The sequence below is a fragment of the Gadus macrocephalus genome, chromosome 4, assembly GCF_031168955.1.
Source record: "Gadus macrocephalus chromosome 4, ASM3116895v1".
NCBI lineage: Eukaryota > Metazoa > Chordata > Actinopteri > Gadiformes > Gadidae > Gadus > Gadus macrocephalus.
Genome location: NC_082385.1, coordinates 18,189,477 through 18,203,882, shown reverse-complemented (window position 1 = coordinate 18,203,882; position 14,406 = coordinate 18,189,477). Strand labels below are relative to the sequence as shown.

General features: G+C 41.7%; 1 protein-coding gene and 1 long non-coding RNA gene across 2 annotated transcripts in view; one reads left to right on the top strand and one right to left on the bottom strand.

Annotated features, from left to right (window-relative positions):
* Window positions 1-1,204: 1,204 nt before the first annotated feature.
* Window positions 1,205-3,191, bottom strand: LOC132456281 (uncharacterized). The gene is made up of 2 exons (XR_009525408.1): window positions 2,905-3,191; window positions 1,205-1,848 (listed from the first exon to the last, which is right to left on the bottom strand). It is a non-coding gene; the product is annotated as an uncharacterized LOC132456281 (long non-coding RNA).
* Window positions 3,192-9,896: 6,705 nt separating this feature from the next.
* The window catches only part of slc37a3 (solute carrier family 37 member 3), a 32,300-nt gene continuing 27,790 nt past the window's right edge, over window positions 9,897-14,406 (top strand). The window contains exons 1-2 of the mRNA XM_060048823.1: window positions 9,897-10,038; window positions 11,156-11,321. Of these exons, the coding sequence (XP_059904806.1) occupies window positions 11,245-11,321 (77 nt within the window). The 5' untranslated portion in view covers window positions 9,897-10,038; window positions 11,156-11,244. The remainder of the gene's footprint in view (window positions 10,039-11,155; window positions 11,322-14,406) is intronic.

The window sequence follows — 14,406 nt, the reverse complement described above, 5'->3', positions numbered from 1 at the left end:
ATGTGCGGTGGAAAAGCGGCATTAGGTGTATACCAATACCCCCCACTACTAATGAACCCAAATTGTGTTACTGCACCCAAAGGGGGGCGCTATTAAAAAAATTATGAACTAGCCTTATTTCTCCTTACGAGATTGACCTGGACTCAAAATTATTTTATCATATTAATCTCTAAAATCAGATGCATCTTTTTCACCCTGGTCTTCTGCTCTAAAAATGTTTACTTTTTCCACAATTTCATAGAAAAGCCAAACCTCTAGTCTCAAACCATTTTGCCTATATGTCCATTTTGTTATTGTATAACTACCATACGGCTATCATCAGGTGGATACCATTAACAGTGCAGAATTTTCAGTCAAAATTTTTCAGATCTGTACTCTTTTAAGAAAGCCCTTAATTCTCTTGGGAAATGTGTGCTTATGCCGCTTTTCCACCGCACATGTAGCTCGACTCGACTCGACTCGACACGACTCGACACGGTAGCAGCACGGGTCGTTTTCCATCGCAAATAGTACCTCCTGGACGTGGGCGGGGTTGGCTGCGCGAAAGGGCTGTGACGTATTTTTGTACGCGACGCAAACAACACCTACGCAACCCACACATGGGCTGTGTCCCAATTCATAGGACGCATCCTTCGTAGACCACGTCCTTCGAAGGATGCGGCCTTCGTAGACTGCGAAGGACACTCCGAAGGCCGAAGAAATGGGACGGTCTAGCCTACGGAGCATTTCTGGTTTACGTAACAAACCGTTACCGCCCTTTCACTTGCGTGACCACGCGCTGCTCCTGTCACCTAGCAACCCTGACAGCTGAACTGACCTGTTAGTAAACAGAAGTTAAACCGGACAGCGCGAAAAAAAGAAACCAACAAAAATTATTGATCATTATGTTTTTGTATATAGTAGTTTTATAATAATTGTTGTAAATAGTCACATGAATGTTTGTTGTAAATAGTTTTATTGTTGTATATGTTTTATAAGTTATATACAAATACATTAGTCAATACAAAAAGTTAGTAAGGGTTTTTAATAAATAGTTAATCAAAAAAGTTAGTTAAATAGTTAGTTAAATAAGTAAGTTTCAATAAATATGTAAATAATAATAAACAATGTGTTAAATATAACAGAACATAAGTTATTTGTCCACCAAACACTCCAAAATGTATCCATTCTTTCCCTGCTTTCCTGGGCTCTTCTCTCCTCTGCCTCCCTTTGTAGCCTCATGTCCTCTTTTATTAACTGGAACATTGACATTTTACATTTACATTTAGGGCATTTAGCAGACGCTTTTATCCAAAGCGACTTACAATAAGTACATTTGTCATAAGAAGTGCATCAATATATCGCTGTCGGTACAGAAAGGATGTTCATAGAACCAAGTGCAAGTACCACAATCGCTAGGCTAACCCATTCCCCGTGTTACAGCCATGATAGCAGCTACTGCAGTTGCTACACAGTTAAGTACTATAATACAATACAACACAGTGTACAATGGTTGCCAGAAGGGGGAGGGTGGCTATGCAGTCGAGGTGGACTCTGAACAGGTGAATCTTGAGTCTTTTTCGGAAGATAGTGAGCGACTCTGGAACATGTCTTCCTCTCTGTCCCTCTTTCTGGACCTTGGCCCTCGCTGTCTTTCCTCCTCCTGATCTTGTCCTCAACCTCCTGATCCACCACTGCTGTACTTGCTGTACTTGGCCCTGGTGTGTTCTCAGGGATGGAGGCAATTAGGACAGGGGGGTTGGTGGTATGCATATGTCACAATACCTTATCCAAGGGGACAAACCAGGGCCAAGTGGCAGCAGTGGGTTTCCCACCTACCCCCTCTCCTGACCCTGGATACTTGCAATCCTAAGGCAGAGGAAATCAATCATGGCAGTTAACAACAAGAGCAGTATCAAAACAAATTTCAGCAAAAGTTTTTCTTTGCCTGCGGGGGAGACACCTTCCCCTGCAGGCCTATTTTCTCCAGAATTGTCCTAAACAGTAAACACAGAGACATTATTAATCAGAGAAAACAAGAGACACATTTATCAATCATGTTAATAGCCCATGTTAACAATAGGCCATTTATAATATATATATTTGACCATCTTGTAAAGGTTACATTTAAATTAGCCCTCATCCTATATGAAGCCCATAATAATAAGACAACCAGTAGAAGTCAAAACACCCTTTTTCTTTGTGTGTTTTTCTAGTGCTGTCTAGTACTGATGCGAGCTGTGACTTTTTTTTGTCTTTCTTTCTTTAATAACCCAAAATAGGACATCGTAGTAAACGATTTCTGGGGATGTTGTATCGGTCCTGCTGTTTAATGAGGGCTAATTTAACTAACCTTTTTTCAAGATGGTCAAATGAAGATATATAAATGGCCTATAATAATTTTTATAAACTAACTTACGATATAAATAAACGATTGTTTCTTTACCCCCAAGCCACACTTGCTGAGTATTTCACCCCGGTGCAGCTCATCATTCTCCCCCCTCAATAGAATAAATCGAGCAGTATGCTGCTGGCCCCCTAAACCAAAACCAAATGTTAGAATTAGTTTTGCTTTACACTACCAAACCAAAGCAGCTTAAATAGCAAAATAACCAAGTTAACTGTGTAATCAATCTCAACGTCTGTAACGTTACGGTCTGAAAACCAGGGTCCACAACCTGTGTTCGCGTTGGTCCATTTATCTAACCTTACAGAATAGCAAATTATCTATATAATCGCCACAATTTCGGTAAATATAACCATTTTAACCTCTTAAATTTGAAACTATAGGGCTTAACGGGTGTTCTTAGTTAACGTTACAGCGTCACTAACTGTAACGTTACCTTACTTATATTGCCTATTACTTTAATGAAAAAAGTTTTAAGGGCCCTTGTATTTTTAACATTTGTATGACCAAATACTTACATTTAAATGCAGAACTTAAATCGCCATTCTCCGCCATCTCCATTGATTGAATGCGCAATGAATCTTGGGAGGGATACGTTGGGCCGTGAAGGATCTTGGGATACGTTGGGCCGTGAAGGATACAGCCGATGCATCCTTCAAATCCGGGAAAAGAAGGCTGCATTCGTAGGCCGCATTTGAAGGACCCTTGGAATTGGGACAGCACTTGGCGCGACGCTGTGACGCAATCGGCGTCGACGCATCCTTCGAATGCAGCCTTCGAAGGATGCGTCCTAGGAATTGGGACACAGCCATGGACAGAACCCACATAACAACAATGAAGGACATCGATGCGATGGTATTCGTGCTGCTCGGTCTGGTGCTTTTTGTCAAGAAGTTGAAGAAGTGGAATATGTTGGCTGCGGCCCTGCTATGGCTGTTACCAGCATGGTTGCCATGTCGCTCTCGTGACTTCGTCACACTCTCTGGCCAATCAGTGGCCGGCCGTCTGCCGACGTCACCTTTTAGCATCGGCTCAGCTCGCTTGGAACCTAGAGCGAGGCGGTACTAAAAAAAGCAGCCACTTCAGGTACCAGATACCATGTTTTCGCGGTGGAAACGCCAAAAATGCGAGCTGAGTCGAGTCGAGTCGAGTCGAGTCGAGTCGAGCTGGTACCATGCAGTGGAAAAGCGGCATTAGAGTTTTCTTGATATTGTGTGCTTATCAATCGACATTTTCACGATGTGAATGAGGCTTCATGCAGTTCAGTATTGTCAGTGGCTCAACGGGATAATCCTGTGTACTGGTGATCCTTAGGTTGAGAGTTCGAATCCTGAATATTGCATTATGAACAAGCTGAACATGACACCTCGTTGCATTGGACAGTAAGTACGTCAATCAAACGGTCGTACTGCACTCCCCCTCCCCCGCGCCCCGCACGCGACCCCTTCGTGCAATGCTCGTGACCCAGAGCAAGCTCCTGTTTGTTGTTATCCTGCGGTAGCTACTGGAACTAGTTAATCCACATTTGGACCTAGCAGTAGAAGACAATTTCCATGGCAGACAAGACGCCACCATCCCCACCACCACCACCACCACCACCAGCAAAGAGAAGGAAAACACTTTTTCAGAGAGTAATTGATAATAAAAACGCTGAAAGAGAAAAACTGAAATCAAGAATAATCCTAGGCGCTGCTTTCGAACGTTGGCGGCAACTGAAGGACGAGAAGGGTCTAAAAACCGATGCTTGTGTGGCGGTTGACATAGTTTCAAAGTTTATACCGTTTATACTCGGTAATACCGGTGTTGAGACGAGTGTATTACTCGTTGTGAAAATGTCCACACCGCAGCAACCCTAGTGAAAACCAGGACTTCCAATACAATTATATGAAACAAACATACATTTTCTAAAAATAGTAATGATTTATGTGACCGTTTAATGTTTATAACATCTGGTGCAACCATAGCCGCGAGAACGTATTCTCAGCAGGGGGTGCTGGAAAAAAAAAACTCAGCCTGCACTAGACTCGCAACTCGTTACATTGATAAAAAAAGATATATAGCAGCACAGCTCAATTACACCAGTGCATGCGCGCACAGTTGAAAATCGATCGTTGTGTTCACTTTCTTCACACCATGGTTCACATCCAGCTGCTCACAGAACAAGTTTAGCGCACCACCGCTACCCTCACACTTTTTCATATAACCTTTTTTCAGCACTAGGTCATATGAGCATTAAATAAATGCTGCGTCTCAAAATGCCTTGGACAGCAGCGAGGATGACTCGCTTTGCCACGGGCCGAAACAGTTCGGAGCGACCACAGCCAGAGCGAACACAGCGGGGCAGAGGAGTGTCAGGAATAGTCTTTGGTGTACACATCAGTACGGCCTATTTGCACTACTGTTTAGTGGCAATGCAGTGTTTTATTCTATGCCTTTTTATTTTCGTATATTATTTCAATGAATACAATTTATTTATTCATAAAAACAAGATCTGGTCTTCAAATCTTTTTTCCAAATATAGGTCGTCTTACAATGGGGTTTGTGTTTATATTCGGACCAATACGGTACAGCGGGCGCTCACATGACGTTAAGCATTTCCTGGTGCATAATGTGACGCTTCAGAACCTAAAATCCCGTTTCTCCCCGTTGACACGACAACACATAACCGGCGTTTTCAGAAATCTCCACTTTGGCCGGAGTTTTTAGAAATGATCGTTTTCTGTGATAAGACAGGGCCTCGGACAGGGGGTGTTGCAGCACCCCCAGCACCCCTACTTCCCGCGGTACTGGGTGCAACTTACAGCTGAATGTAGTGCCATGTTGTTAAACGAAAACCTACGCTAGCCTGGCTCGCTCTCGCGCATCTCTGTTCGCGCTCGTGCATGATTGCGCGTCCAGGTACTTGGAATGGGTGGAGTCATGCCCCATTTCCACTGCAGGGTGCGGAACGGATCGGATCGCAAAGGTGCGGTAGGGAGGGGGCGGTATAGCCCAGCTCAGTTCCGAGGTCGCGTTTCCACTGCCGACAGTACCCTTGGTGGTAGCCCAGATGTCGATCGCCGCGGCAGCTACGTAAACATCGTAAACAACGTCTTCCTCCCCAAGAATGCAGACGAGCGTCTCCACCTCCTTGTTCGCCCAAGCAAGCTTTTTACGCGACATGTTAATTGTAAAGAATAATACCTCGAGGCTACTGTTTGTTTGTTTTTATCCCCGCGTCACCCGGAAGTGACGATTCTGTCGACCAATCAACGGAGGGGGGGTGTAGCTAGAATTTCACGGGACCCTTTCAGGCGTCTGGTCTCGTTTTGGGTACCGCAACGGAGGAGTCCCGAGAATGGGGCCGGAACGGGTACGGCAAAGTCCGGGTCACGCCCACTTTTGGCGGTGGAAACGCGACCCGACCCGCACCTTTGCGATCCGATCCGTTCCGCACCCTGCAGTGGAAAAGCGGCATCAGAGTCAGCGTTGAAGGAGAGCGGGTAGGACCATTTGAGTTGTGTATTTTCAAAATCTGCTGGCGTTTCGCAAATCGCATACCCAACCTTTAACTTTCCCCAGAATTTCAAAGATTTTTCAGGTATATGCTTTGAAGAAAGCCCTTAATTGGACATTTTCACCATGTGATTGAGGCTACTTTTCAGGTTTGTCAGTGGCTCAATGAGATAATGCCTTGTACTATTCTTAGGTTGAGAGTTTGAATCCCGATTAGAGTATTATGAACAAGCTGAACCTGACATTCCAGCCTGCCGTCTCAGGGGGAAATAAGGGAATGATGCACGACCAAAAAATATGAATGGGTTTCTAACGATACAAAGCTTAATGCAAATGGGTGAAGTGTCCCTTTTAATCTCATTATGAAATGTGTGCTTAGAGAAAGGAGAAATTATCAATAGACTTTTTGACTATGTGAATGTAACATTGCAAAAGGGAAGACAGTGGTTCAGTGTGCTAATGCCTTCTACTTATGAACCTTATTATGGGTACAAACATCAACCAAAACATACAAAAACATACATACTACTGACCATGGTATTCTGTATTGTAAAACACGTCATCATTTTACCAAAGTCTGAATGCTAAAGCAACCAGTGTAGTACATGTTATTAAGGGGAACTTTGTCATTAACCATTGTTCCCTCATATTAAACTGATGTAATATGAATATTTCTTCCATATTCGTCTTGTCTGGAAATGTTTTATTCATCCACAATTTCACAGAAAAGCCAAACATTAACCCTTGGAACTCCATTTGCCGAGTCTCAGCATTGCACACCCAAACCTTAATTTTTCAAGTTTCAGCATGCAACAACAATCCAAACTATTAATAATCAGTACCATTTCTTTGCAGTTAAAAAATTTCTATTAAAAGATTTACATGTTAAATAGTCAAATATTACACCTTGAGATCCAGAGTTACCTTGAGCAAATTTGAATTAGCTTGCATGCTAATGGTAATTGCTCTGCTAATGAACAACACTTCAAAATAACCGTTTTTTTAAAGTAGTAAAATGGAAATAAACATAATTGACTGTTGATTCACACAGGCTCTCAACACTCATTCAGGGATACAATCTGGACCTGAAATCACAAAAGTTAGAATGGGCCTTCACCAGGGACGTTGGAGTTGAAAACTGAAACTTAACTATCGCCTGGCTGGGCTGACTTGAGTTGGAGCAGCCAAATAGCCTAAATTAATAAATATTGTTACTAAATAGGAGTAATGTGTATGTTGTGTTGTGTGATTTTCCTCAGTAGCCTACAGTAGAGCTAGATTCTGCGTTCTGAACGCCACTAACTGTTCTGTAATAGGCCTACACTATCGCCGATCACATGAACACCCAACCGGCTTCTTTTTTTCTTTTTAATTTTTGTTTTATTATGTGATTTTCGGCAAACCACACAACAGTTGGGTGGTCACGTGGTTTTAAAAATCAAAACCCATCTCATGTGTATTTGAACCAATGACGGTGCATGGTATGCTGCACGCGCCATGAAAATGAGATAAAACAACAATGCTGCGCCAAGCAGCACCCGGCAGGAGATACAATGTTGGATAGTGCTGCACGCACCGCTGCCAATTTCCAGCACCCCCTCCCCAAAAAAATTAGTTCCAACGTGCCTGGCCTTCACGTATCTATTCTGGATTAATCGTCAGATATGCATTAATTGACAAAGCCTGATGACAGCTAAAATAAGTTGGCAGAATTGTAACATCCATATCATACATTTCCATATTCTTTACCTACACATGATCAATCAAAGTAGGTTTATTGCTTCTTCAACAATCTGAATAAAATTGCATTCCTCCATTACTAGCAGGGCTGTAGTGGAGGGTAAACGCCGTTTACGCACCTCTAGAATTTAGGAAATGGCCTCTAATTTACACACCTCTAAATAGCGTTTACGCACCTCAAAGTTCCCTGTGCCTTGTATTCTGCCGTTGGAATAATCGGAAATAAATTTGGTATTATTTTAAAACACCTAAGACAAAGTTTCATATTGTTGAACAAATAAACGCTGTAATCTGAATCATTTTCATCTGCATCTTCGGCTGTGACCCTCCAAGCCTTGCGGCTGCGACACCAATCAGGATCCAGGAAAATATGTAAACAGGAAGTATATAAACACATGGCCCTACGCGTTGTGGATTATCATGCCTGCCTGCCTACCCATGCTGCCTACCTGTCATTAATTAGCCATGGATATCAGCCAGGCGATTTTTGAAGAGACCTTCGAGTGCTCCCACTCCAATAGATGCCCGAAAAAGGCCTCAAGTACAAAGTAAGACTGAAGATGATTCACATGAGTTGTTTTTGTGATTTATAAATCAATTTTTCTTGACAAACTATTAAATGACTACGAGCATTCAGATTGGCCAATGTGTAGTCATGCTATAGTGTACTGCCCATGTCAAAATGAGCGAAAGTCAGTCAGAGTTTTACTATCTATATCAAACTTCGGTTTTGGCGTATCAACTTCGCTATAGCTCGGTCTATGGAAGCATATATGTAGCAAAATTCAAATGGCAATGCAATTTGCAATTACATTATGCAATTGACAATTCATTATGCAATTTTAATAATGATTACACAGCAATACACTGTGTACTAGCGTGTGTTCCTGGGGGGTTTGGATGAGCAACTCCAAGCTGCAACCATTTGATCGTTCCGAACCGGCTCAGTACTAGTACTACTATTAATCAGCGATACACATGTATCGCTGATTAATAATAATTGCAAAACGTTTTGCCAAATCTTTTGCAAAGCCTTCGTTTTGCGGATTGAAATGTCATTTGAATATCGCAACACACGGAGCGTGGCGAAGTGGATTGCAATCACGGGGACGCTATAGCTTTTCAATTTGAATAAAGGAACTTAGAATTTGACAAAATGTTATTCTATTTTTATTGTTATAACTTTTGCAAATTTAATTGAGGATTGCATTGTCACTTTGCATATTAAAATACACTTTGAATAACGTATTTACAAGTTGCATTCTAAAATTGCATAATGAATTGTCAATTGCATAATGTAATTGCAAATTGCATTTCCATTTGAATTTTGCTACATGTATGCTTCCATATGCTTCCATATTTGTGTACCGTGCACCCCTAATGGGAGTGGCTTGAATAATAATAGAAAAAAAACATTCAGTGTATGCAAAGTATTCTAAAGAGGTCTTCGTGCTTATCGTGCGTTTTAATATCCATCCGTCTCGGAGGTCCGAGGACGTTGCCTAGCGACACGCACAAACACGCCCCTTTTCCTCGGACGGCGATCTCGCCATCTCGGTTGAACTCAGTGGTGACCGAGCGAAATTCCGAGACAGAATTCAAGATGGCTGCGCCCATTGTGACTTGAAGTATGAACTGTTTTCCTTGTGCTTGGACCACTTTGGTGGTTTAAATGGTAATATCAATCACTCGTATTACGGCAATACCTTACTGCGTCCGTATCTAGACTCTGCCTATGTACACAAATATATTGTATTTGTGTACAGCACTTTGGTCAACTACTGTTGTTTTAAATGTGCTATATAAATAAACTTGACATGACTTGACTGTGGCCTATATAGCCTACTTATATTGGATCGCCTGGTCCTCTGCCAATGCTACCGCGACAACAGCTTTCCGGGTGGCGTCCATGTTTTCCTCCAACGACCGAGCGAAATAATAAAACGCTTGAAGTGTGGGCGTGGCATCAGAACCGAGATCCGAGTCGGTTCGCAGAGAATACTCGAACGCACCACGATGGTCCCGCCTGCTCCAATGAACCAAGGAAGCCGTCTCTCTCGGTTTCACACAGGCAAGAAAGTGAAATTGTAACGTCTGCTAAGCAGCGACCGTACCTGCTTGATAGTGGAAAAATGACTACAGACTCAGAAATAAAATAAACAAACAACATAATTTAGTCTTTATAGCACTTACTTTAACTTCTCGAATGCAAGCCCGCCCATTTCAGATAACTATCTGCTGTTTTACATTCGTCCGTTTCATTATGTGACATGTCATTACCTTCCTGTCCTTTGGGGCCGCTGTGACCCGGCCCGTCGTCGGTATCCAGTGACGTACGGCCTTGACGTTTTCCGCAGCTCAGTAAACAGGACATTGGTGATCCGGTCTCAGGGTAAGAAGCAGAGAGATAACCAAAGGTACGAATAAACGTCTAATATTCCTTTCTTTACTCAACACGTAACATTTGATCAACTTGTGCACTGTTTGTGTTGCATTTGTCTGTCACGCTGATTAATAATAATCAATAACTCGTATTCATTCGACTGTTGCCTTTGCCTGGAGAATACATGGTTTTTATTTTCTTTCACATTCAGATTAACCCTTATAGGTCATGGGGAGAAATCGTTTATATTCCAACTTCAGTGTTCAAGATAAAATGTAATATATTCAAGTAAATATAAAACAAACCTGAACGATAAGGCCATACAATTTTGAAAGATTTGCACTTTTTTTATGAAATTATGTAAAATGCGCAATATATGTGCATACATTAAACATACATAACTATTAAGTACCTCATCAAAGTGTTGCTCACAAGTGAAGGAATTTAAGGAATTCTGATATAGTATTTCTGAAAAAACAGACAGCTTTTATGTCCTGTAGCTTCCTGCATTGGATAATCTAGATGAATTCCTAGCAAAATGTGCAGATTCTTGTACTGTGCTACCTTTTGCAATACTAGTACTGAGCCGGTTCGGAACGATCAAATGGTTGCAGCTTGGAGTTGCTCATCCAAACCCCCCAGGAACACACGCTAGTACACAGTGTATTGCATCAATGGTTGTCAAGATAACATACATACGTTGAGAGACTCCTCTAATTATATTTAGAGTAATATAACGGTAGTATATCCAGCATCCAAGTGCAGTTACTAAGTGAACTACAGCATGTGTGGGCCCTTGCTCCCGTAGTTGAAAACATTCTGGAGTCTGTCCCCAGAGCCTGGACTGCTGCTGCACAGTACACCGCTGCTTGTTTGTTTTGTTCAAAGTTTGTTAATATTGAACATGCCATGTGTCCAAATAGGTTGACCCTGCCCTTACTTGGGTCTCCAGCAATACACTTGCCAAGCATAAAGTTAAAACGGTTCTTGTAATATTCGAAGTACACTTGTTTATAAGTTGATAACTGTAAAAAGCAATACATGACAATGCTTTTATTAATATGAAAATTCTTTGTTATATTTTCCAAAAAACTAAACTAAATAAATTCTTTATCCAACATGTATCTCCACTATTGTTACTATACTTTCAGGAAAGCTTTGTCCTCTCGGACCAAGACAAGTGAAGGCCCCTGACATACTGCCTCCATCCTCTTCCCTTGACCCTCTCTCTGGCTCTGTGATGCCTTCTGTCTGCTGTGGCTGTCAATCACAGTACACCTACCACCACCTGCTCGCATTTTTGCTCACCTTCTTCAGGTACGACCACTTGCTCCCATACCAGGTCTGTAAACAGTAAGTACTCAGTCGAGGGTGGAGGGCTTGTCTGTTATGTCAGCTGACAAAATAGGCTATAACTTGCTGCAACTCCACTAGAGCTGTGTTATTCAATAGAAACTCTAACTGTACGTCCACACCAGAAGCGAATTGAGCGACCAAATCGCCGGAAGTCATTCGCTTTCTATGGGCAAGAGCGACCAAAGCGACCAACGCTACCAGCGGCCAAAGTTGAGCGACCAGAGCGTCAAAAAGAAGTTGAAAACTTTTTAACTTTATGCAAATGACTATGATTCGCTTCAGCGTCCAAACACTGACAGCCATTCGGAATGTAGACGCTCTTCGCTTGCGTGGATCCCAGGGAACATCGGCAGGCACTTTGGTTCCTACCTACCTTTATTCACTCACTGAACAAAATGTCGGCTGAAGTATTAATCGCGGCTGTAGGTTGATGGGCACCCGATGATGATGATGACATCTAGAACGTTCGTATTTAAGCGGGAATCATTTTAATTTGCTCTCCATGCCACCAATCTAACCAACCAATCGCGTGTAGCATGCTTTAAACAAAAACAAAAAAGTTTTTGAAATCGTCACATAAACAAACTAATCGACAAGACGAGGGATAAATGACAAGGGATATATCTCTTGTCTTTTATCCCTCTATTCCCCACTATTCACGGAGCCTGAGGTGAATAATTGTTAATTAAATAGTCTAGATAGATAGATAGCCTAGTCAAGTCTTTATTAATACCAAACGACACAAATCGTCGGGAATCCATTTAGGTGGTTCGGCCCACACAGGACAGTAGCCTACAAGACCACACAGAACAAGTCTGACTGGACATACACACAATACATCACATTAAAACTAGACACGCGTTGATAGATAGATAGACAGATAGGCCGAGATAGATAGATATGTTCCATTATTTGCCTTGCGGAGCCAACCAGTCCTGTGCACGTATGCAAATTAGCCATGTGCGCCAATGTCTATTTGTTTTGAGTGCGACGAATGAGTGCAGATCATGATTTGCAGATCAGTGAAACATATTTTAACTACTACAGCACGCAGGGTTTTTTGTTCTCGGTTGTAATTAGCCTACATTTTAGGATTTTTTTTATATTGGGGGGAATCACTGTCCTACTTGTTGTCGAAGCACTTTATCGAACAAGCAAAACCGTCTCGGCAATATGGCCAAGGTGTATGGGAGAGTTCACTATTTGATATGGCTGTCTGTAGGGCCTACTAAACGCATACGGCTCCTTTAAATGCGTCTGCATAATTGAATTGTACGTCATGAGCGACTTGAGAGACCAAAGCGAACAGAAAAATTTGCAGCGAAACTTTGTGAGCGACCAAAGCGTCTTTGACGCTTTGGTCGCTCCTGGTGTGGACGTACAGTAAGAGGTCCAGTTAGAGAACGGTCCGGATCATTATAATGTCTACCATTTGTTATGATTCAGTATATATATATACTGAAGTAGCCTCGTAGTTGTATCAATTTCTCTATGCAGTCAACAGCTGAATGAAATCAAATGAGGAAAGTACAATTGAAATTATATTTCAACAATAATAATCGTGATGTTTTCACATTGAACAGGAGGGATTATAAATAATAAGTACTTTAATATTGAATAAAGGTTATAAAAAATGAATAAATGCATGACAGTTTTTTTTGAAAAACGTGCATCTTAAAATAAAGAGCTTTATTTTAGATTTTTTTCATTATTTTTTTTATTATTTTTCTCACTACATCTTCAACTATACGGTCTTAATTGTATCCGCAATCTCAGCATTCACATTTTTTACTGCTTAAATGTCCAACTTTTCTTTCTTTCTCCCTTATATCCCACTCCCCCATTTTCTCTGGTTCAGTAAGAGAAGGTCGCTTTAGCTTGTCCTGCCAGGATCTAAAATCTGGTATCGGGCCCGATCTCAGACATATGTATAGGTGGTCATTGGTGAGGCTGGAACACTATTGGGTTGTTCATAGTGTTGAACGCTGCCTCGCAGCTGTATGTGTGGCCGACCATGTGGAGTCAACATGTACAATGTCCACGGTCTTGGTACATATGACGTATGCTGGTTTTGAACTACCCATGTGAAGAATGAATTGTCCATCGTGGATTAAAAGCTATTTTCGAATTCAACTTTTCTCAATTTTGAGGGAGCCATGTTAAATTACTGTCCTCTGACAGATCATGCATCTGAAAGCACAGTTTTGATTGGCTGAGTAAGAGCACGTGAGATGACTAACAACGCATGCAATTGGTCTGGGATAATCCTGTTGTAGCAGTGCCGTAATGGCTCGAAAAGCTGCTCCAGTTAAACTAACACCCCTTTGAATAAATGTAATAATTATCCATTAAAGGTCCGGATCCAGATAGAACGGCATCTGAACCTGGACAGCGGCCAGTCTAATAGTGACCTCTGCACTATAGGGCAGGTTTAATAAGGCCTGTGACAGTTCAGGAGAGACAGTGTGGATCTCAGCAGCTTACTGATTAGTTTAAACAGCCACCGTCAGTTAATATTTAACCGGTGCAGGAAACTTTGATCCCTGCAGACTAGGGCTGTAACGATACACCAACTCATGATTCGGTTTGTATCACGATTTTTGACCCACGGTTCGATACATCCCACGATTTTTTTTAAATTTAAAAAGCATTTTATTTAAACAACACTTATCTAACAATAAACTTAATTTAACATTTAATAACAAATAATTTGGAACATTGAACAGATTTGAACAGAAAGAATACTACTAAAGTATAGCTAAATTAATAAATAAATAACCAAAGATTGCAGTTGGAGGATGCTTGCAGGTAGGCAAAAACCCTCAACTAGTTCGGTTGGTTTAGTCAAATATCCTATTAGCGCTTCTTATTAGGCCAAGTAGCTTAAATAATGACATAATCAGGCCGTATAGAATGCAACATGTTTAATAGCCTAACTTTCAATAGATGGGGAAAAACATGAACGCCTAACATGAACGTCGCAATAACGAGGCATAGTGTTACGAGTAGCGTAGGCCTATGTGTGTGCGCGAGAATGGCAGTGTGC